We start from the raw sequence: 23,105 nt of genomic DNA, 5'->3' as shown, positions 1-23,105 counted from the left end.
CAGTGAGAGGACCACACATACATGCAGGTGCATTGACACAGATGGAGAAGATAGTGATGTAAGAAAGTTGACATAAAATAATCTGGGATCAACCAAAGCCTAAAACTAGGTCTTACCATGAAATAAGCTTTTCTGAAATGCCACAGTTTTCGGATGTGCCACATTTACTTTGAAAATAAACTAGAGAAGCAGTCTCAATTTTGAGTGCACAGGAATCGAAGTACTTAACTGTTAACCAAAAGATTGGTGGTTCAGGACCACCAGTCACTCCAAGGAAGAAAAATATGCTTTTGTAAAGATTTATAGAAATTTTACAGCATAGTCCTACTGTTCAGTAGGGTCACTATGAACCAGAATCTACTCAATGACAGTGAATTAATTTCTTAACAGACCAATTTGTTTCAAGCAGAAATTTATATATTGTTGTTGTTTTGTATTATGAGGTAGAATATACCTATCGCTGACCCACCAGCGGGTTTTCAGAGGTGGTAAATTGCATGGGAGAAGGTTCCCTGTCTTTTTTCAAAAAAAGCATGTGATGGCTTCAGACAGCATGTATGTTGCTAGTGCAATTCCGTACCGCTCAACGACCAGAGCTCCCCATTACCTCATGATAAGCCCACATGCTGTTAAGATACTAAGGTCTGCCAATGAACAATACCAAGCAGTGATAGGGACTTCTCATTACTCTTCAAGCTATTTGTATGGGTGAGTGGGAGCTGACCCATAACGGACCCTCTTAGTGGGTTTCTGAGAGGAGTTTACACATCCTTCTCTTAATGGATCTGCTGGTGGATTTGAACTACCAGAGAAGTGCTGCCTTGAGGATAGCAGCTCAACTGTCTGTGGACTATCCCACCACATATCATTAGGGGGAAAACGTTGGTCTCAGTGAATCCCAACATGTAAAAAATGTTGAGTTGGCAAAAGTTATCTATTTTTTTATTAAAAGTCATAATTTTAAAAAAGACAATACAATGGCTACAAAATTATAAGAGGAGATGGCAGGAACGTAAAAAGAAATGTACCAAAATATTAAATGGTAGCTTTGTTCTGATTGTAAACCATGAATGGTTTGGGGTTTTTATACTTTTTTTTTTAAAGTATTTTTCACACTTCATCATGTCTGTGGGTTCCCTTTATATCTTTTAGAAGCTAGCTGGGTACTAGGGAGCTCCAATAGCATAGTCTCTAAAGAGCTGCACTGCTAACAAAAAGGAGCACCTCTCTGATAGTTCAAATCCATCAGTGACGCTGTGGGAGAAAGATTAGTTAGTCTCCTTTTTTGTCTGATTTACAGCCTGTGAACATCCACTGAAGAGCGAGCTGTAAGTTGTTTCCAACTCTGCAACAATGAGTTTGAGGAGTTTTCAGTAAACTGAATACTGTTCTCCACAAGTTGCATTCCCTTCCCCTTCTGAACCCAGGAACTTGGGGGTTAGGGCTGTTTGCTGAGGGCCTCCTGTTACACAATCCACAGAGCAAAGCCTTTCCCTTCCGTCATAATACAGTCTCTTGTTCTTTAAGTCTTTGAAATCCCTAGTCCAATATAGTATCACAAAGAAATGCATGCTAACATTAAGGAGTTGTTAACTTTTAATATTCTCTTTTTGAAAAGAATTTGTATGTATTTTAAAAGCTATCCTCTGTCGTTAGTGTCTTTAGTTCAATGGAAGGTGACAATTCCATAGGGACTAGTGGATGGTCTATTTTTTTAATAAATGGATGACCTTTTCTCCACTCTGTAAATAAGAGCATGCCCAATCCATCTATATTTAGGCATAGTCATGGGTAGGTGATTAATGAATATTTTTCATGCTAATGTCTCGCAGACCAAGGCGGCATCCATAACCACATAATCATCACAGTGGAAATTCTGAGTCAGCTGTGATGTTTGATAGGAGGGACCTCTGGTGCTTTAGACAATCCGTGCAAAGACTGTAGTCGGTGGCACTGCTTCGCAAGTGTTTCCAAAAGTCTTTTGAGCATGTTGGCATGTCCTCACTTGGCCCTGTCACTTCTGCTTAAATTTTTTCATGGAGATACTCATGATCATAGGACGTTAAGGTGAATTTGCACTCAGGCAGCCTCCCTCTGGGGAGTGAATCAGCATCATGGGATTCCCCTGGGTTCAAGGTTCCTGGTGGGCTAACTTTACACAGCATGCCTCTGGGGAAAAGGGCACTCACTGTCTGGAAGTTTACATCTCCTCTTCACTTAATCAGAGTTTCCCTAGAGGATATCTTCTCAAAGGCACTCCTTTTTGTGCAATGAGGTTTCTGTGAGTTTTCGTGAAGGTTTTAAAAAAAATCTTTCTGAGGAACCCTACTGTTGTCTAAAGGGTTACATCTAAAACACATGAGAAAAGAACACATTCTACTGCCACCAAGAAAACTGTTCTTCCTTGGGTTCGTTTGGCCTCTAACCCTTGGCGGGGTATCTGGAGGTTATTTCTTTTAGGCCTACCTCAAGCTACTTTCCCATTTGGCTCTTCTTTCTCTGCCATAACTTCTTGAACTAAGGTTGCAGAATGTGACCTCACCTCATCCCTCCACAATTGGGTTTCTCTCAAGCATTCTCCCAACATTCTGCTGGCACTACTGTTGAAATTAGCATTTACCTCTTCGTTGCTCTACTCTGGGGCCATTTTCCTACTCAGTGTCTTAACAGAGTGGGCGAATTAACTGCTCTTGTTTGCTTTCTTTTCTCCTGTTTTCCCCTCTCAGGTCAGATCACTACACACTCTTGTTCATTATGTCCCCCTTTCTTGTCCTCCTTGGTCCTCTACTTCGCACTTTGCAAGCTTTGCTCTTTCCCTAGCAATTCATCTACTTCTGAGGCTTTAGAAATACCCATTATATGCTTCCCTAAGCATTCTGAGTCTACTTGTTGAAAATTTAAAATAATATTATATTACATCTCAATGAGTGAATAAATATGAATGAAAATGGAATAGTATTTCATTTCTATTTGTGATAATGTGTTTCCCCAGCCCCTATGTTGAGCTTCATGTAGTATGCATATTCATTTAAAAAGGATCTAGTTACTCGTGTTGCTCTGTGTGTGTGTACACACACACACATACATACATACACATACATACATACATACACACACATACAGAGACACTAGAGAAAAATTCCACCAAAATAATAATATCTGTAAGGAGGAGACAAAGACCCCAGATGAGATGGATTGATACAGTATCTGAGGGAATGAGGGTTGATCTGTCAAAATTAGTGAGACTGGCTCAGGACAGGGAAGGGTTCAGAGCTGCTTGTACATAGGGTCACTATACATCGCAGGAGACTCAATAGGATCTACTTCCTAAACAACCTGCCTCCGGAAACTCTATGAACTTTGATAAATATCTATAGTTTTAGAGGGGCTTTCAGGCCTTTTGTTCATAGGGTCGCTATGAGTCATGCTTGACTTGAAGGCAATTAGCAACAACAACTACATATATAGCATGCTTTGCCCCCTGTTTATTATTTATTTAATTGGCAAATGTTCATTTGTTCATCAATGCTGTAGTAGGTTCTGAGCAAAATATACTCTTTATATTAACTTGGGAGCCTGTCATATAATTATGAAAAGTACAGCAAAAGGGATAGGCACGCTGTGAAAACTGTAACAAAGAAGAACAAGTGAATCTAGAATAGAGGACAGAAAAGAAATGCCTTTGAGCTTAGATGAAAGTAATGTCTAAAAATGAGGGTCTACTGTGGAATAGAAGTAGAAGTCATTAACTGAAGGAAGGGAAGGAAGACAGTTGACCTCTTTGAGGAGCTGAGAGAAAACCATTGTGGCTAGAGTGTAGAGTATAGCAGGAAAGATAGACTAAGGCTGGGGAGCTAGGCAGGAGCCAGCCGGACAGAACACTGAAGTCAGCTTCAAAGTTAGGGACTATCTTTAAAAGTGATGAAAGACATGGGCTGGTGAGTTCATTCTGGGAAGTGACATATGCACGTGTGTATTTTATAAAAAGTCACTTAGACTCCAGTATGGAGAACAGATCAAAAGGAGACAAGGATGGATGTGGGAAGCGTTATTAGGAAGGCATTGCAGCAGAGTGGTGGGGCGTGATGAATTCAAGAGCTCCTCTGGAGATGAAATTATGAGCTAGTCCTATAAACTTGGGAATCACTCTTACAGAGATGGTTCCTGAAATGTTTACCTGACTGAGAATGCCTGACGAGGGAGGATAGCAAATGGAAAAAGGAAACTTGTGCTAGTTTAAAGAATGCTAACATTCAGCGGCCATATATAGGAGGAGGAGATTAAAGGAAACAGAAAAGGTAGAGAGGTAGGGATGAGCGAGCAATGGTGGACCCAGAAGTGAATGGAGGAAATAGTTTCAGAAAAGTGTTCAACACAGGGGAATCCTAGGAAATCAAGTAAGATGAGATACAATAAAATATAAAAACACTGATTATACCATGAATTCATCAGTGGCTTTAGAGTTTGTTCCTTTTTTTCTTTCTTATTGTGATTTTAATGAAAGTTTATAGAAAAGTTGAATTTTCATTCATTCATTGTTGCACATTTTCTTCCTTGCCAGCCCCCAGATCACTTTAAAAAACAATAATCATTTATTGTTGCATCATTTCCTCCTCCCACCACTACTCCCCCAGTCCACTTTGCTTGTTCTTTCTTTCTAAAATGTGCGGCTGAAAGTTGAGCCACAGGGATGAAATTAGTTCCAGGTTTGAAAAGTTACTGAGAGCTGTCATGGCAGGAGTTCGACTAGTTCTGGTTGACCTGCAAATCTTGCTATTTTTGTGGCTTTTAAAATGTATTCTACTTTTTTCTCTTACTCTATCCGGGGCCCTCTACTGTGTGGCCTTTTAAGTTGCTTAGCTGTAGTAGCTAGACACCATCCAGTTCTGCTGCTTTTAGGATGGTAGAGTTGAAAATTCATGTGATCTGTTGGGCCTTTGGATAATTGTTTCTATGCATCTTTGATTTTCTTAGCTCTTCTTCAGGTCTTATGCATGCCATCAGGTGAGATCCATGTGTATAGCTTGTGTTTATGTTTCTTATAGAAGGTATTTGCAATGAATAAATCATTGAATGTGTAGAACTCTATCATTCTATCTCCAGCCTCATTTCTCTGACTGAGCCTGTATTTTCCAGCTACTGATCCTTCTTTCCTATTCCCAACTTTTGCGTTCCAGTTGCCCATTATTATCAGTGCATCTTGATTGCGTGTTTGATCAACTTCTGACTGCAAAAGTTGGTAGAAATCTTCTATTACCTCCTCTTTGGCTCTAATTGTTGGAGCATATATTTGAATTATAGTGGTATTCACTGAACTTCCTTGTATGCATATGGGTATTATACTGTTGCTCACCACATTGTATTTCAGGATGGATCTAGAAATGACTTTTTTAATTATAAAACCAACCCCATTCTTCCTCACCTTTGCATCCCCGGCATAGTATAATCGTCTGATTCAAAATGTCCCATGCCAAGCCATCTCATTTCGCCTATACCTAGTATGTCAATATTTATACGTTCCATTTCTTTCTTAACAATGTCCAGTTTTCCTACATTCATGTTTCTCATGTTCCACGTTCCAATCACTAGTGTCTGCTTACAGATGTTCCTTCTCTGTATTTCTGTTTCTAAGATCTTAATCTCAATTGCCATGTCTGCTAGTCCAAGCGATAGTCTAAGTGTGCTTTATTGTACATAGAGTTTTCGAACGCCTGTTCTTCAGGTCACTGCACACTCTGTTTATAATCTGTGACTATTGGTGGGAGAGATCAATAGTCTTTCCTTAGACAGCTCCTCACACTTAACAAAATAGGAGGTAAAAAATTGTTTTTTGTGAATTGTGATAGGTCAGTTGACTTTGATACCTCCCAAGGGCATGGTCCTAAGACCCTAGAATTAGCAACTCGTTCATTCAGGATGTTTGTTATGATTGCTGTTGTTGTATCCTATTGAGTCAAAACCAACCCATCGCTGACTTACCAGTGGGTTTTCAGAAGCAGTAAATAACATGGGAGGAGATTGCCCATCCTTCTCCCGAGGAGCATCTGGTGGGTTTGAACCACATGCCTTTGGGATTGCAGTGCAGCTTCTTTCTATGAGTTCACCAGATTAAGAAGCTTCTCTAATTTTGCCACTGTTCACTCTACCATATATATGGATATATTTACAGGATATACAAATACGTAGTCTTATTTGTACTTTCATCCGAGGCCTGACATCCTGTCATCTGAGAAACCTGTGTATGGGTAGGAATGTAGTAACTTTCACCTATCTATACCTGTTCATCTCTTTGGTCTACCTGTGTACCTTGTTTAATAAATATTATAGCTCTTAGTCTACATGCAGATGCATAGTGTTTTTCATCATCATGTGGAGATAAAATAAATATCAATGAGTCAAAGAAGAAGTTGAGAGAAAGATTGAGTATGGGCAAATTTTTCAAGATGATTTGGTTATAAAACATATTCGCCCGTTTATAACATCATGATTTGTTTACTAAGTACATAAATATTAGGAATGTCAAGTTATTCAAAGAGTTTGTGGGATTGTTTTTGTTGTTAAGTTATTCTTGGAAAATGAAAGAATAACCCCACTTGTAATATGTTAACTAGTCAGGATTGGCACTGTTTGAATATTTTCAAGTACAAAGATTATTTTTGGATAGCATTGTACTATTTAATATGCAAAGTACTTTCTCATGTATGTTCAGTTTAGACTTCATGGAGTTTTATCTCATAAGATTGAAAATCTGAATGATGTTATAAACCTTCTCAACCAATAATGTTATATACTAAAAAGAAATCATTATATTTTTTTATTAAGAATAGTATAGTTGTTTTCTGTTTTTTAAACATTTTGTTGTGTTTTGGGTGTAAGTTCACACAGTAAATTAATTTTCTGTTTAACAGTTTACCCTCATTGGTTGCAGTCCTCTCAATGTAACAACATTCTTTCCTCTTCGTCCCAGGGCTCCCTTTTCCATTTATTCTTATTTCCTATCTATTCCTGACTTCTAAGCTTTGTTTTTGGCCTTTGTGGTTGATTACTCAATGAGACTATTCTTCTTTGGATAATTATTCATGTTATAGGCTTTTTGTTTGGCTGAAAGTTGATTTTACAAGTAGGTTCAATTTCAGGCTTGAGAGCCACAGTCTCAGAGGTTTTGCCAAGCTCTATGAGCCCAGTGAGTCTGAAGTCTATTGTGATTCCCAGCCTTGCTCTCTGCTTGCATTCTCCTCTCTGCACTGGCCCATCAGGTGTGATCCAGATCGGAATGGTCAATAGTGATATCTGGGCACCATCTAGTTCTTCTGGTCTCGGACTAGTGAAGGCTGTGGTTCATGTGGTCCATGAGTTTATAAGACTAATTGTCTCCTTAAGCCTTTGATTTTCTTCTCTCTTCATTGTGTCTTTGCTGTAACCCACAGTAAAGAGTAACAAAACTTTGGCTTTTGTTTTTAAAAGTTTGAAGATTCTTTTATTCAAATGTCTTGCTTATACTTTTTCTTTTGTCAAGTCCAATTATTTAATAGTGGTTTTATTTCTTAATCATTATGTGTTAATACATATAACAGCTTGCACAATAAAGCCATGGTTTCACATAAAACTCACTGCTGTGAAGCTGGTTCTGACTCACATTGACCTTCCATCAAGTTGTGGAGAGTGTGAATCTTAATGAAAAGAGACAGCTCTTCTTTCTCTAGAAGAGCCAGTGGTATTTGAACTACAGAGGCATGACGAGCCTTGGTTAGCACAACATGCAACCATCTATACCACCAGGGTTTAACCTAAGTTATGAAAAAGGACTAACTTAAACGAGAATGCTACAACAAGCGTTGATATACTCGTATCTGTTTGAATCCCTACTTTCAATGGTTTTGGGTGTAATTGCTAGGTCATATAGTAATTCTAAGTTTTGTGGAGTTTTGAGGTTTTTTTTTTTAAGAATCATCATAATGTTTTCTGAAAAGGCTATATATTTTATAGCCCCACCAGCCATGGATGAGGGTTCCAATTTCTCCGTATCTCCACCAGCAGTTATTATTTTTCTTTTCTCTTACACTAGCCATTCTCAACTCAGATCCACTGCCTTTAAATCATAGATGACCCTCCAGCAGGTATTCATAGACTGTAAATCTCCTCTGCAGAGATTACCTTGCTACCTCTAGCAAAACCTTTGGTGAATTTGAACCACTAGTTAACATGACATAGTTATCTGTTGTTGCTTGATTTGCATTTCCTTGATGAACAATGATAATGAATATCTTTTCATATGCTTATGTCATCTATATGAATTCTGTGTTAAAATATCAATGCAAGTCCTTTGCACATTTTTAACTGTTTTTTTAAAATTTTTTCATCATTCAGTTGGGTTGTTTATTCTAGATGCAAATGTTGTCTGTATTTGTCTCTTAATTGGTAAAATTTTTTGACACAGAGAAATGTTTTCATTTTTCTTTAAGTTAACCGCTTTGTATTTTGCTGCTTGTACTTTTTGGGAGCATATCTAAGAGACCTATTTTGAAAACTAGATCACTAAGATTTACTCCTGTGTCTTGTTCTAATACATTTTTGGTTTTAGCTTTCCCATTTAGGTCTTTGATCACTTTTAGCTATTTTTGTATTTGGTGTGAGGTAGTACCATAGTTTTTAAGCAACTCAACAAACTTTATTTCCAGTGTTCAGAAACAAAAGCAAGTCAACCAACCCCCTATGCATCCTTAACAGTCTATTAGCGGAGACGTTAGAGCAATTGAGCCCATGTCAGGTTTCTTCACTAAAATATTTTCCAAGTTCTTAACCTTTAATGAGTGTACCCTCAACTTAGTCCCTATTATTCAATTTGTATAACTTATTTGGTGTTTGTTTATAGTATTTGATCTTCCTTACCATCACTCGCAATGCTTGGTTATTAGGAGCTAATTTTGGGAATTAATGTGTATTTAATTCTGTCAGAAATTTTACAGAGCAAATGAGAGAAGAGGGGGAAAAGCCAGTGGTGACTTTAGCTTTTAACATTGGAACTCCTGGCACAGCCTGTGTCGGAGGCAACCTTGGTGGTCTAGCAAATACTGCATCCTCGTCTACTGTTGGACAATAAACTGCATTTGTGGGTTTGTCTGTGACCTCTCTCCTCTGTGCTTTGCCAGTCTCCAGTGTCATCATTAATTAGTCTTCAGGTCTCCCATCTGTCTGCTAGAAAGAATCTCTGGCTAACGCGAGTCCATTAATCGGAGTGGGGCAAGCTGCCCGGCCACCGGAACGTGTGGCTGTGCTGAGGCGGTCGGAGGGCAGTGTTCTCCTTTGATCGGGTGGAGAAGTCTAATTCTAATAGACCGCATGGGAGCCCTAGCCGTTGGAGGTGCAGAGAGGACCGCCAAGCTCAGCAGTGGGGCTTGCTCTCATTTGTACAGGCTTCAGTTTCTAATTTCAAATGTGTGAGGTTCAGTGGCCTGGGGGACTTGTTTCACACTTGTTTCCTCTTTCCTCGGGACTTTGTCCACATTCTTAAGTGAATTCTCACAATGGGGTGGTGGTGCTTCAGCAAAAGAATCTTAGCCTCTGTGTTCTAAACAGGAAGTTTGCACTGCATCATGTTTCCATAAATATCACATGCACCATCTATAGCAACAAATGATCCCCAGTCATGACTCTCTTGCCACTGGCTGTGATATGTTTCATGACCAAGTGTACTAAATTATAAAAATAATATGTCCAAGTGTGGTGACTAGTAGTGGTAGGCAATATCTCATTTAATTCTTCTGAAATGTCTTTAAAATTAGAGTCCTGGTGGTACCATGATTAAAGCTCACTGACAGGTTGTAAGTTTGAACCCACCAGTCTTTGCAGGAGAAAGATATTCAATCTGCTTTCATAAAGAATTATAGCGTTGGAAACCCTCTTGGGCGATTCTACTCTGTTTTAAAAGGTCACTATGCACTGGAATCAACTAGTGGTGGTGGGTTTAGAGGTAGGCTTCATGGCTCTAAGGGGGTCACAACCTTGCAGGTGAAGAAACCAAGCCACAGCCAAAGTCACCAGTGTCCCATAAGTAATGATGAAACTCGGAGCCCCAGTGTGCCATATCCAAATACAAGCTCCTCACCACACCACTTAGGACCTCATGAAATCGGAAGAGTTTTAATGAACTTTGTCATCACAGCCAAAGGTAGAGCTGTGATGATCAATTCTGTCATTCAAATAGAAGTGGAAGTTTTGCTTTTGCAATGGGTAAAATCATCTGCCTTTGGCTTTGCTTTGACAAGGGAGAAGCAGCCTTGAAGAAATTCTTGACATGACTTCAGTTAAATTCTTAGTGTGTCATGCCTTATCTTATAATTTTTAAGTTTATGATAGTTAACTATAAATGCAATTATTTAAATTTTAATGTAGTATCCAGTTAGAGAATTTAAGCTGTCCTTTTTATTTGCTCAGATACTATGTGTTTTTTAAAACTATCACTTCTTCACTTTTCTTTTGCTACTAGAAATAGTTCTTCAACTCCTGATCCACAGAAAACCAGAATCCTGTGGGATGATGTAGTAAAGTATTAGTGAAGATATGTGATATTTAAGAACTATTTAACTTTTAATTAACACCTAATTATTATTTAAATGAAGATTTTCAATAGAAATTCCAAGTGATTTATATGGATTTATGAATTTATATAAAGGATAACTGATAAAATAACATTTCTAGTTATTAGAAATAAACATTAACTTTTAAAAAAAATCTGTTATGAACAACAGATTTTAGATATATAATAACTAAAGACAAAATGTATATCTGGATAGGACAAATAAAAATATGAGGGCTGATAACAAAATTAAGCACCATTGAATATGAGGTAAACAGATAAAGTAAGTAGCACTTCTTTTTGTCAAAAATAGTAAAAAGTGAAATGGAAAAAGTGTAAATAAAAAAAAATAACTGAAATAATACATTTTCTGAATCTAAAAAGTTATATATAACAAAATAGATACCTTTAAGATAAATTAGTACTAAATCTTAGAAATATCTTTATAAAAATGAGTTAAATTGAGATATATAACATATCCTAGGTAAAATATTTACTGCTTTTTAAATGTATGTTCATTTCAAATGAATATACCTAACTAAAGCATGCAAGATTTTTTAATTAGCTCTAAATTCTTTCATTTAATCAATGACAGGTAAATGTTGGTTTTATAATGAAAAGAATCTTAAACCATTTTATTGTGATAGCAGGTTGTTAGTTACGATTATGGTCTTTTCTCTGTTCCCACTCTAGTCAAAAGCAGAGCTAATTTAAGAGACAAGTGGTGGGAAAGGGATATTTCCTATTAGACCATAGGTCCATTTACTGAGAAAAGGAGAAGGGAAGTTGATAATAGGAAAGCAGTTATTTGCAGAGAGGACACATAAGGTTATTAAAGAAAAAAATTCTTTTAAATTATAATTGATGTTTGAGCGGTTTATTTCTTATCAGTTCCAAGATAGGACTTCTATTTCTTCTGTAAGATGGTAGTGGTTGTTAGCTGTCATTGAGTCAATAGTCCATCCTGGTTCATAACGCTACTTACCCCTAGGCCACCAGAGCTTCCTAAAACAATATCATGTGACAAGAATAAACCTGCCCTTCCCAACCCCCCAACTCCTTAGGGCTTCTGTGGCTGAAACATTTGCAAAATCTCATAACCGGGTAAAGTACAAACCATCTACATTTCTTACCTTAGTGAACTGCCTTTGTGATGGCAGTCAACGAATTATGATACCTTTTGTGAAATCAAATCAGAACTATTTAATTTGAAATGGCTTGATTATCAAAAAAGCAATACTTTCACAATTTTCAGGTATTCTATCTGAAATAAAGCATATATGAAATTTTTTCAAGTATATTGATAAATTTCAAATTAGAAGATTAGGTGGATGAGAAACGTAAAGAACATATATGGCTTTCCTAAACTACCCCAAGAGTCTGTGAATGGTAAAAAATATTGAATGTGTGTGACTGCCAGCTGACAGAATGGAAGGACAGGACCCCCCCCCCCCCAAGAAGTGTCTGGGAAGAAAGGCCTGGTGATAAAGCATGTGGAGTACTTTTCTACTCTGACCTATAGGATCACCATGAATTAAGAGTTGTTTACCATCAAGTCACAACTGACCCATGGCTGACTCTCCAGCAGGTTTTCAGAGGCAGTTTAATCGCAGTGGAGGAGATTGTCCATCTTTCTCCCACAGAGCTGATAGATATGAACTGTGTGCTTCCGGGATTGCAGCTCCTTACCTCTAGGCCATTATAGCTTTCTGAGTTGGAGTCGTTCTTCTTGTTGTTACATGCCGTCAAGTTGCTTGTGACTCATAGTGACCCTCTATATACAATAGCTCTGAAGCCTTCCCTGTCCTGAGTCAGTCTCACTGACTCTAATACACCTACCCTCATCTAGTCTTCCTCTCCTGTACTATCCCTCCACCCTTCCAAGCATGATGTCCTTCTCCAAGAATTTGGTCCCTCCTGGCCACATGCCTAAAGTATGTCAGAAAGAGCTTCAAAATCCTACCCTCCAAGGAGAAACTTGGTTTCCCTCAGTCTTTGCAAAATAGGCCTGTTCATTTTCTTGGTGGTTCATGGTATGTTCCAAGACTTTTCCAGTACCACATCTCAAAGGCATCAATTCTTCTGTTATCTTTGACCATTATCCAGCTCTCTGATGCATAGCAAATAATTGCAAAGATCATCGGCTGGATCAGGCACACCTGAATCTCTAGACTGATATCATTGCTTCTCAGTGCTCTGGAGAGGTCCCTGACAGCAGATTTGCCTAATGTAATTCATGTTTTGATTTTCTGACTGCCAGTAACAAGTGTTGATTGTGGAGATGAGCAAGCTGTAACTTTTATTAGCAACCTCAATCTCTTTTCCATCTATCATGGTGCTGCCAGTTGGCTCAGTGGTAAGAGTCATATGAAAGATGGTTAGCTAATTAACCTGTCTTCAGTTCTTACGCTGAAGCATTAGTAATCCTGAAGGGTTGGCATTTGGCCATCCCATAATACCTAAGTGCCTGAAAACTTTTACAAAACTATTTCAAGCTTCTTTTGGTGTGAATCTGAGACAGTTTCCTGAGACATGCATGAAGTAATTCTACCCATATACAGTTCTGGGGAAGGCTATAGTAATTTTGTAATTATTGTTTTTATGGTATACCATAGAGCTTGAACCAATGAATAGCTTACCCTCCAGTGGATTTTCAGAGGCAGTAAATTGCATGGGAGGAGAATGCCCATCTTTCTTCTAGGGAGCAGCTGGTAGAGAGTAAGAGAACACTACATAGTCAAAATCAAGAAAGGAGTGCCTAAGGGGTGTATCCTTTCTCCAAACCTTTTCAATCTACAAGCTGAAAATATCATTAGAAAAGCTGGACTTTCTGAAGAAGAATGTGGCATCAGGATTAGAAGAAGACTCTTCAATAACCAGATAAAACCAGATAAGCTATGGAAAGTTATCAAGAATATCTTTCATGAAGAAAGCAAAAAGTCATTACTAAGAAGAAAGAAGAAGAAAAGACCAAAATGGGTGTCAGAAGAGACTCTGAATATTGCACGAAAGGGCCAAGAAGCCAACACAAAGGGAAAAAATCAAGAAGTTAAGGAGCTGAATGGAAGATTTCATAGGGCTGCTCAGGAAGACAAGACAAGGCAAAATATTACAATGAGATGTGCAAGGAGCTGAAGTTAGAAAATCAAAAGGGCTGAACTCACTCAGCATTTCTTAAGCTGGAAGAACTAAAGAATAAATTCAAGTCACAAATTGCAATCCTTAAGAATTCTGCTATTGGCAGAATAGTCAATGATTCAAGAAGCGTTAAAAGCAGATGGAAAGAATATACAGAGTCATTGTACCAAAAAGAATTTATGGATAACATTGAGAAATGGAAATGCATGAACATTTAATTATGCCTAGACCATGAAGCTGTTGTCTGAACAAAACAAAGAAGTACTACCACATGGTTTAAAATCAAGAAAGGTGTGCATCAGGGTTGTATCCTCTCTCCATACCTAGCCAATCTACATACTGAGCAAATCATTCCTGGCCTGGGCTGTATGAAGCAGATGATGGCATCAGGATTGGAGGAAGGCTCATGAACTACTTATGTTACACAGCTGACACAATCTTGCTGAAAGTGAAGAGGACAGAAGTGCTTGCTGCAAAAGAGCAAAACTACAGCCATCAAAATGGGTTCATCTCAACATAAAACAGAAGTCCTAACCACTGGGCCAATAGGCAACATCATGATAGACAGAGAAAAGATTGAAGTGGTCAATGATTTCATTTTACTTAGACCTACAATCAATACTTATGGTGCCAGCAGTTAAAAAATAAAAAAAAATGTTTAAAAGTGTTACATTGGAGAAATATGCTGCCATATCCTAAGGAGAAATTATATCAGCTCAAAGACTAAGGTGAGCCTGGTTCAAGCCATGATCTTTTTACTTCCTATGAATACAAAAGTTGGATAGTAAATAAGGAAGATAGAAAAAGTGATACCTTTGAGTTGTAGTGTTGGGAAATAATATTGAATATCCCAGGGACTGCCGAAAGAACAGACAAGTCTATCTTGGATAAAGTACAGTCATGGAACTCCTTAGAGGCAAAGACAGTGACACTACATCTCATTTGTTGGGCATATTATCAGAAGGATCCAATCCTTAAAAAGGGCACCGTACTGGGAAAGGTAGATGGCCAGAGGAAGAGCTGAAGACCTGTAACAAGACTGAGTGATATATTGACTGTAACAGTGGATTTGAGCGTATCAGAGATCTTGAGGGTGACACAGGTTTCGGCAAGGTTCATAAGAGTCCCTATGAGTGGACTCGTTGGCATCTACAAAACAAAAACAACAATGTAACAGTACATGTTACCTGTCTTGAGCCAGAGGTTTTGTATCTCTACAAAAGAAAAAGAAAAAAATCATTTCCTGTTTCTCAAGTGACTGTCCACAATGAATACCCATGTTAAGCGTAGACAAGAAATCAAAGACATGTGGCGTGGAGAAAATAAAAATGTTAAAGTGCAAGGATGTCTGTTTAAAGACTAGTGTGCACCTAATCTAAGCCATAGTAGTTTTAGTTACTTTATAAGCATGGGAAAATTAAACAATACATAAGGAATACCAGAGAAAAAAATGGTGCTTTTGAATTGTGGTGTTGAAAGATTTTGGAACATCGCATGAACTGCCAAAAGAACAAACAACTCTGTTTTGGAAGAAGTTCACTGAGTGTTCCTTAGACATAGATAGTGGAATTTCATCTTATATACTTCAGGCATTTTGTCAGGAAAGGCCAGTCCTTGGAAAAGGATGTCATGCTTGGAAATATAGATGAGCAAAAGAGAGGAAAACCCTCAATAAGCTATATTGACAGAGTGACTGGAACAGTAGTCTTGCCCCATGGTACAGGTTGGGACAAGATTCTGGTATATTGTTCAGAAGGTCATTTTGAATCAGAGTCAGCTCATAGGTACCTAACAACAACAATGAAAGTGCATTGTAGAGTGAACTATTTCTGTTTTCCTAAATGTATTTGCTCATTGTTCCAGTTTCTGATTTTGTGCTTTCTTTCTGGAATGTAGATGAATATTGATAAGGGCTCTGCACAGTTGATGTGCCAGGTGCTAAGTACAATGCCTGTTTTCTAGCAGGAACCCAACAAATTGGTGTTCTTAACTAATCTAGATCTGATTTTTCCCCCCTTCACAGCAAGTGAGAAGCAGATGATGGTAGTATGCAAGGAGTCTCCAAAGGAATATCTCCAGCCTTTCAAGGACAAGTTGGAAGAGTTCTTCCATAAAGGTAGGGATCTTTATGAGCTATACAGACAGGATACTTTAAAATATCATTTGTTGCATAGATCTTTCTCTTGAGCTCACTGCCTCTTGCATCCAAGCTGGACTTGAGCAATTGCAATGATTCCATTAGTCTGGCTTCTGATTGTAGTTTTTTATATACACAAGTTACACGGAATCATCCTATAATTTTTACATTACCCTTCAATCCTTTTTTAGTTTATAAATCATTTGGTTTTTGTATATTTTTGAAGGAAGCTTTTAGGTTTTGTTTGTTTGTTTGTTTTTCTTTTACTCCTCACGGAGCTAAGAAGCCATGCATTTCAATTTGTGCTCAGCCTGGACAGGTGGGTAAAGATTATCCTCCTGCCCATATGAATTTATTCACTTGGAAACTTATATTATAGTTCCCATTCCTTTTCAGAGGGGAAAATTAGGGCTAGGTAAACGTCACACTTCCATTCACTTGATGTATGTCAAGCCCTTGTTGATTCATATATAGATGTAATATGCAGGAAACCCAGTGTATTTAAGAGATTGAAATTTTTTCTACATAATTTTGGTAAAAAAAGACAATCTTTTGTTGATGACTATTAGTGAATTTTGAAGCTTAATGCCTATTGGATATTTGTGAATTTTTCAAACTCAGCTGTAACATATGGGGAGGGGGGAGGAAGTGGAGGAGTTGGAGGAAGTTTATCTAACTTTGTTAAGTGCTAGAGGAAATGAATGTAGGAGCGTTTATGGATAAGTCTACATGTTGTTTCTATTACTGAATAAGGCCACATCATCATAAAAAATGCTAGTCTGGATGTATCTATGAAGTATAGCCAAACCACCTTAAGAATTGGCAGAGAAATTCACAGTCCTTGAGTCAGAACAACTCCATTCCAGGTGCTCTCTTAATATGGAGGTTGTTAGAGCCCCTGACCAATGAGGGATTGTTAGTACTGAAACCAAGGAAATTTTCTTTTGGCCAATGTTACACCTCATATATGATGGAAAGACATCCTGTCAAAGTGCCATCAAAAGTTTACCATGGGAGAAAACAGTGATGCCTACACTTACGCTATGTGACGGTAATGATTGTTTTATTGCTAACTCATTAAGTTGTTGTTTTTGTTATGTGCTGTCGAGTTGCTTGCGACTCATAGTGACCCTGTGTACAACAGCCCTAAACTCTGCTCTGTCCTGTGTCAACCACACTGTCTCTGACACTCCCATCCCGATTACCCCAGTCACGGAATCAATCCACCTCATAGAGGGACTTCCCTTCCTGCGCTATCCCTCCACCCTCCTAAGCATGATGTCCTTCTCCAAGGACCAGTCTCTCCTTACAACATGTCCAAAGTATGTTAGACGGAGCCTCAGAATCCTTGCCTCCAAGGAGCCACCTGGTTTAACCCTTTCCAGGATGAATCTGTTTGTTTTCCTAGCAGTCCATGGTACTCTCAATACTCTGCTCCAGCACCACAGCTCAAAGGCATCAGTTCTCCTTCTGTCCTCCTTGGTCATTGTCCAACTCTCTGATGCATAACAAGTGATTGACCATGGCCTGTAGCAGGCGCACCTTAGTCTCCAGAGAGACACCATTGCTCTTCAGTACTTTGGAGAGGTCCCGAACAGCAGACTTTCCCATGGCATTGCGCCTTTTAATTTCTCCATGGAATCCGTTCCTCAGGTAACAATGAAGACACCAAAACCATGCGGAATCCATTCCTCAGGTTGCGTAGAGGGGACATAAAGAAGCCTTGACTGGCAGAGAAGTTGGGCAGCTAAAGGGTCCATAAAACTCCCCGCCCATTTCCCAGGTAACATTGAAGACTCCAAAACCACATGGAAACTGTTCATCAGGTAACATTGAAGACACCAAAACCATGCAGAACCTGTTTGGGCCCTCGGGCCTGTAGTCCTCGGGCCAAGAAAAACCTATCTACACACCAGTTCTACAGGACACATCACCTTCGCTTGGCAAACATTACCACTAAATTTCAGAGACACTGGTCACAACATAAACTATCAGCAGCTGAAGTGTTTGGAATCACAGAAGTCAAGGAAGCTTCAGACATAAGCTATCAGATCAAGGGCTGGTCAATGAGAGATAGATGTGAAGGGAGTGGGTAAAAGTGGATGGATATCCTGGTGGATGATGGATCAGGGAAATAAGTGGATAGACACGTGTGCCAAAGGCAGGGACTCATTATACTCATTGTTTTATAATTATATTGTGTAAATATAACCTAAGTGGTCTATATACAAAGGTAAATAATTTCCCTTTACTTATTTCCAGTTCATCATTTCTACTGCTAACATATATAGAATTATTTTGAAATTTAACTCATGTACTTAAGTTCTATTTTTATTTTTGGTTATTTTTCTTTGTATGAGTAGTTTTATAGTAGCTATATGTGGGTATAATATTTCTATTCACTCTAATGATTTTGTAATATTTTTTCATCATACCAGCCATTATCTTGGAACACTTGAAGTATATTACTTTTCTTGTTATGTTTCAAAAAGTAAACACAGAAAGATTCAGGATTGTGGGCATTTTCTTTTGTATCTTTGATAAATAATTGCATGTTGTTGTTTTTGTTGTTGTTAATTGTCTATGAGTCTAGCATGACTCATAGCAACCCTATGAACAAAAAGCCTGAAGCCTTTCTATAACTATCGACATTTATCGAAGTTCATAGAGTTTCCAGAGGCATGTTGTTTAAAAAGTGGATGCCACACTTGCTTCCAAACCTGTCTGGTTCAAAGTTATGTATTAGGTTCTAGTCTAAGAAAACTCTTCTAGTTTTCTAGAAAAAGACACTTTTTTTCTGCTTAGAGAAATAAAATTCAGGAGACAAAATAGATCAAACAGGTCAGCAGTTTAAACTTACCAGCCACTATTTGGGGAAAAAGATGAAATAACTTCCTCCCATTGAGATGTTCAACTTAGACAGGCAGGGATAGGATGGGCTTGAAAGAGTAATGAAAATGACAATGATAAGGACAAAGTGGGGAAAGTGTAATTACATTGTGAGTATTGTAATTAATGTTATAAAATGTGTATAAATTAATGAAAAGAGCAATCTATAAGCTTTCATTTTCATCATCATCATCATAATGTTGTTTGTTGTTGTTGTTATGTGCTGTCGAGTTGCTTGCAACTCATAGCGACGCTATGTACAACAGCCCTAAACCCTGCTCTATCCTGTGCCAATCGCATTGCGTCTGACACACCCATCCCGATTACCCCTGTCACTGAATCAATCCACCTCATAGAGGGTCTTCCCGTCCTGTGCTGTCCCTCTACCCTACCAAGCATGATGACCCTCTCCAAGGACCTGTCTCTCCTTACAACATGTCCAAAGTATGTCAGATGAAGCCCCAGAATCCTTGCCTCCAAGGAGGAGCCTGGTGTAACCCTCTCGAGGATGAATCTCTTTGTTTTCTTGGCAGTCAATGGTACATTCAATACGCTTCTCTAGTACCACAGCTCAAAGGCATCAATTCTTCTTCTATCCTCCCTAGTCATTGTCCAACTTTTGGATGTATAACAAGTGATTGCAAAGACCATGGCCTATAGCAGGCGCACTTTAGTCTCCAGAGAGACACCGTTGCTCTTGAGTACTTTACAGAGGTCCCTAACCGCAGACTTTCCCATCGCTTTCCTGGCTGCTGGCACCAAGAGTGTTGACCGTAGAGCCGAGCAAACTGAAGCTATGAACAATCTCAATCTCTTCGCCATCCATCCTGATGCTACCAATTGGTCCAGTGGTGAGAATCTTTGTCTTCTTGACATTAAGCCTCAGTCCATACTGAAGGCTTCAGTCCTTCGCCCTCTGCAGTACGTGCATGAGGTCCTCCTCAGTTTCAGCGAGCAGGGTTGTGTCATCTGCATAATGCAAATTGTTGATAGATCTTCCACCAATCCTAACACTACACCTCTCCCCATAGAGCCCAGCCTCTCGGATAATCTGCTTTGCATACAGGTTGAAAAGGTATGAAGATAGGATTCCCATTCTTCTCAGAGTCAGCCAGTTTGTTATGATCCACACAGTCAAATGCCTTTGCATAATCAATGAAACACAGATAGACATTCTTCTGGTATTCTCTGCTTTCAGCTAAGATCCATCTACCATCAGCTACAATATCCCTAGTACCACGACCCCTTCTAAACCCAGCCTGGACTTCTGGCAGTTCTCTGCTGATGTACCGTTCCAGTGGTTTTTGTATAATCTTCAGTAGACTCTTGCTTGCATGTGAAATCAATGAAACTGTTCTGTAGTTCTCACACTCAGTTGGGTCACCCTTTTTTGGAATGGAAACAAATATAGATCTCTTCCAGTCAGTTGGCCAAGTGGTTGTTCTCCAGATTTCTTGGCACAACTTGGTGAGCACATCCAGGGCAGCATCTGTTAGCTGAAATATGTCAATTGGTATACCATCATTAATAATAAAATTTTAAAAGAAAGCTATTTACAACCTTAAGAACCCAATGGAATATCTCCATGAGTTGGAATCATTTCAGTAGCAAGAAGTTTGGTTTGATTTGAATCATTTGTAAAAGAAACTGTAGTGGTTAAGCTCTCAGCTGCTTCTTGAAAAGTCAGCAGCTCAAGCCCCTGAGCCACTCTGTGAAAGAAAGTAGGGAAATCTGTTTCCATATAGATTATAATGTTGAATATTCTATGGGGTAGGTAGTTCTATTTTGCCCTATAGGGTCGCTTTCAGTAGAAATCAATTTAGTGGTAAGGACTTGTTTGCTTGGGATATTCAGAGTCTTAAGCAATTGCATTCTTCATGCCTGAGAAATCACATGTGTTGTGACTCAATTGATTCATAGACGGGCTTATTTTTACTTACGCTGCAATTCAGTTCTTTTAACAATCATAATTTAATTTTTCTTTTACAAATCATATCCTGTTGCCACACTCAAGTGTCAATGATGCACTTCTCCTTATATCTTTTTCCTTCTCAAAATACCCTTAAATAGTGCTATTTGACAAAAGTGTGGTTCTTTGTCTCTAGCTAATTTCATTTCCTGAACAGAATTGGAAGCAATTTTAATGGCAATGCTTTTCAGAGTTGCCGTCTCCACGGTATCTAAGCCTTCTTCATTACATGTTTTTCTTTTTCACAGTAGGCTCTTGTTGATTCCAATTTACAGCTCAGGCCAGAGTAACTTTGTGCAGGCATAATTTGGGCTTATGTTTTCCCACCCTCAGATCAAACATGGTCATAATGATATAGCCTTCAAAAATGTGATGCTCACATTAAAAGTTCCCATAAACATGGCAGGGATTCTATAATTGAAAGAAGGCGCAGAGCAACTGATTATATCCCAGGTATAGATCTTGTAGGTGGTCTTTTCATGTTGTTAAATTGGTCATTTGTATTTATAGCTTTGGCAGGGAGGGCTGGAGCCTACCCTGGCTCTAATACCAACACTCCCACACTTGGCCTTATCTCATTCTCCATTAATTTTACCTAGTGTTCATGAGTGGAGGCAAGCTCAAAATGAGGCAGAGTGAACTATGCTGGTCCTCGTTTATCAAAGTGTCCTTTAAGAGTCTTTGACTAACAGATTAGACGTACTCTTAACTTGAAAAAACATTTTTTTGCTCATAAAACAAATGAATGAGTAAATAAACTCACCAAGCTTGGTCAAAGGGGAGGAACCTTGCCCTTCTGTTGAATGATACTACAGGAATGATAAAAGTGGCAGCTCATATCTGCTGCCCTGTTAACTTTCTTGATAATATAATCCTAGCCCATAGTGGATGTTAATAATCATTTTTTAAATTAACGAATAAGCAGCTTAAATATTGTAGTGCCGTGTGTGTATGTGTGTGTGTGTGTGTTTCCCATGTAAATCCTTTTGCAACTGTTTTAGATGCACTTTTGAGATGATGCATAATTTGTGATCAGCATTTTAAGATACCAAAACATCTTTCTTTTTGAATGCATCCATAAAATCTAGTCTTAATAAATACTTAAAGTCATGTTAGATTGATAAAAGCCAAATTTTAACCTCTAAACTACAGAATATGAGTGGGTTATTAGTCAATCTCCTCAATCCATCTCAAAAAAAAACAACCCAAAACAAACCCCAATGTGAAAGCATAACCATTTATTTGAGTCACTATATTCAAGCATTAAGGTTCCAGCACTCAGAAACTGGTGATGGTGCTTAGCGGGGGAGACAGAGACAGAGAAGCTCTGACATTCTTCACAGAGCGTATGGAAGGAAGAGCTGTAGTGTAGCTTAGAGAGCATATCCTCTGCATGGGCCAGAATGGATCCTTGGAAATCTCACTGCCACTCAAGGGATTGCCTGCACGCGTAATTATAACCCTTTATCAAATGACTAAAACTTAAGATAATCTGGGATGATATTTGGATCACTGAAGTAATGTTGGCGTAATAGTTAGAAAGGGGAGAAACTTATAGAGGTTCATTAAAAGCTTTTCATTTGCAAAAGTTACTTTCAGCCAGTTTTGGAATTTTCCTCCCCAGACATTTTTGGAAAGAGCTTTTGTTTTTAGGGGATCAGTCTGTTCACGTATGGCTGCTCCTCTTCCTTTGCCTCTTCTTTCTTGTCCCTTCCTCCTCTTTTGCTATTCTCCCTCTTTCTTCTCTCCATTTCTGGTCAGATATGTCTAGTCTTTTTAGTAATGCCTGTTTTTCATTTCAGTTCTCTTTTTCCAATGAAAAAAAATTGCAAAAAGAGGAAACACTTCAAAGTTATTTTATCCATGTATAATCAATCAATCTCTCCTTTCTCCTCTCTCCTCTCTCCCTTTCTTCCTCTCTTCCTCTCTGCCTCTCTCTCCTTTTCCCTCTCTCTCTCCTCTCTCTCATTGTCACACTCATATCTGACCCTTTGTTGGGATTTAATGACTGTAAATCACATTAGATGAGATTTCCCATCTTTCTCCCTTGGAGTCACTGGTAAATTTGAACCATCCAAGAGATGCAGTCTTTGTACGACTGACCACAGACTCACTATATGTATATATAATACTGATATAAACCTGAAAAATGGACTTCACTGAAATAAAAAGAGTGCTATCGTTCTGATTTTACTCTATATCATTTATAATCATGAATAAAAGGTTTGGCTTCTTTCATGATCAAATAAAATTTACTTGCAGAATTGTAAACAAGGCATAGTATTAGGAAACCTATAAATAATTGTTGTTGTTGTTATATGCTGTTGAGTTGTTTGCGACTCATAGCGACCCTATCTACAACAGCCCTAAACTCTGCTCTGTCCTGTGCCAATCGC

The 23,105-nt window shown here is 38.5% G+C and overlaps 1 protein-coding gene across 3 annotated transcripts in view; it reads left to right on the top strand.

The window, feature by feature from the left end:
* FMN1 (formin 1) overlaps positions 1-23,105 on the top strand; it is a 580,566-nt gene that overhangs the window by 431,255 nt on the left and 126,206 nt on the right. For all 3 annotated transcript variants that reach the window (XM_006883052.1, XM_006883051.1, XM_006883053.1), the window contains one exon: positions 15,738-15,830. In XM_006883052.1, the coding sequence (XP_006883114.1) occupies positions 15,738-15,830 (93 nt within the window). The remainder of the gene's footprint in view (positions 1-15,737; positions 15,831-23,105) is intronic.

This window comes from Elephantulus edwardii, unplaced genomic scaffold (assembly GCF_000299155.1).
Source record: "Elephantulus edwardii isolate Elephantulus edwardi_28Jun2011 unplaced genomic scaffold, EleEdw1.0 scaffold00026, whole genome shotgun sequence".
Classification (NCBI taxonomy): Eukaryota; Metazoa; Chordata; class Mammalia; order Macroscelidea; family Macroscelididae; genus Elephantulus; species Elephantulus edwardii.
The sequence above is the reverse complement of the archived record's forward strand: the minus strand, read 5'-3'. Positions and strand labels throughout refer to the sequence as shown.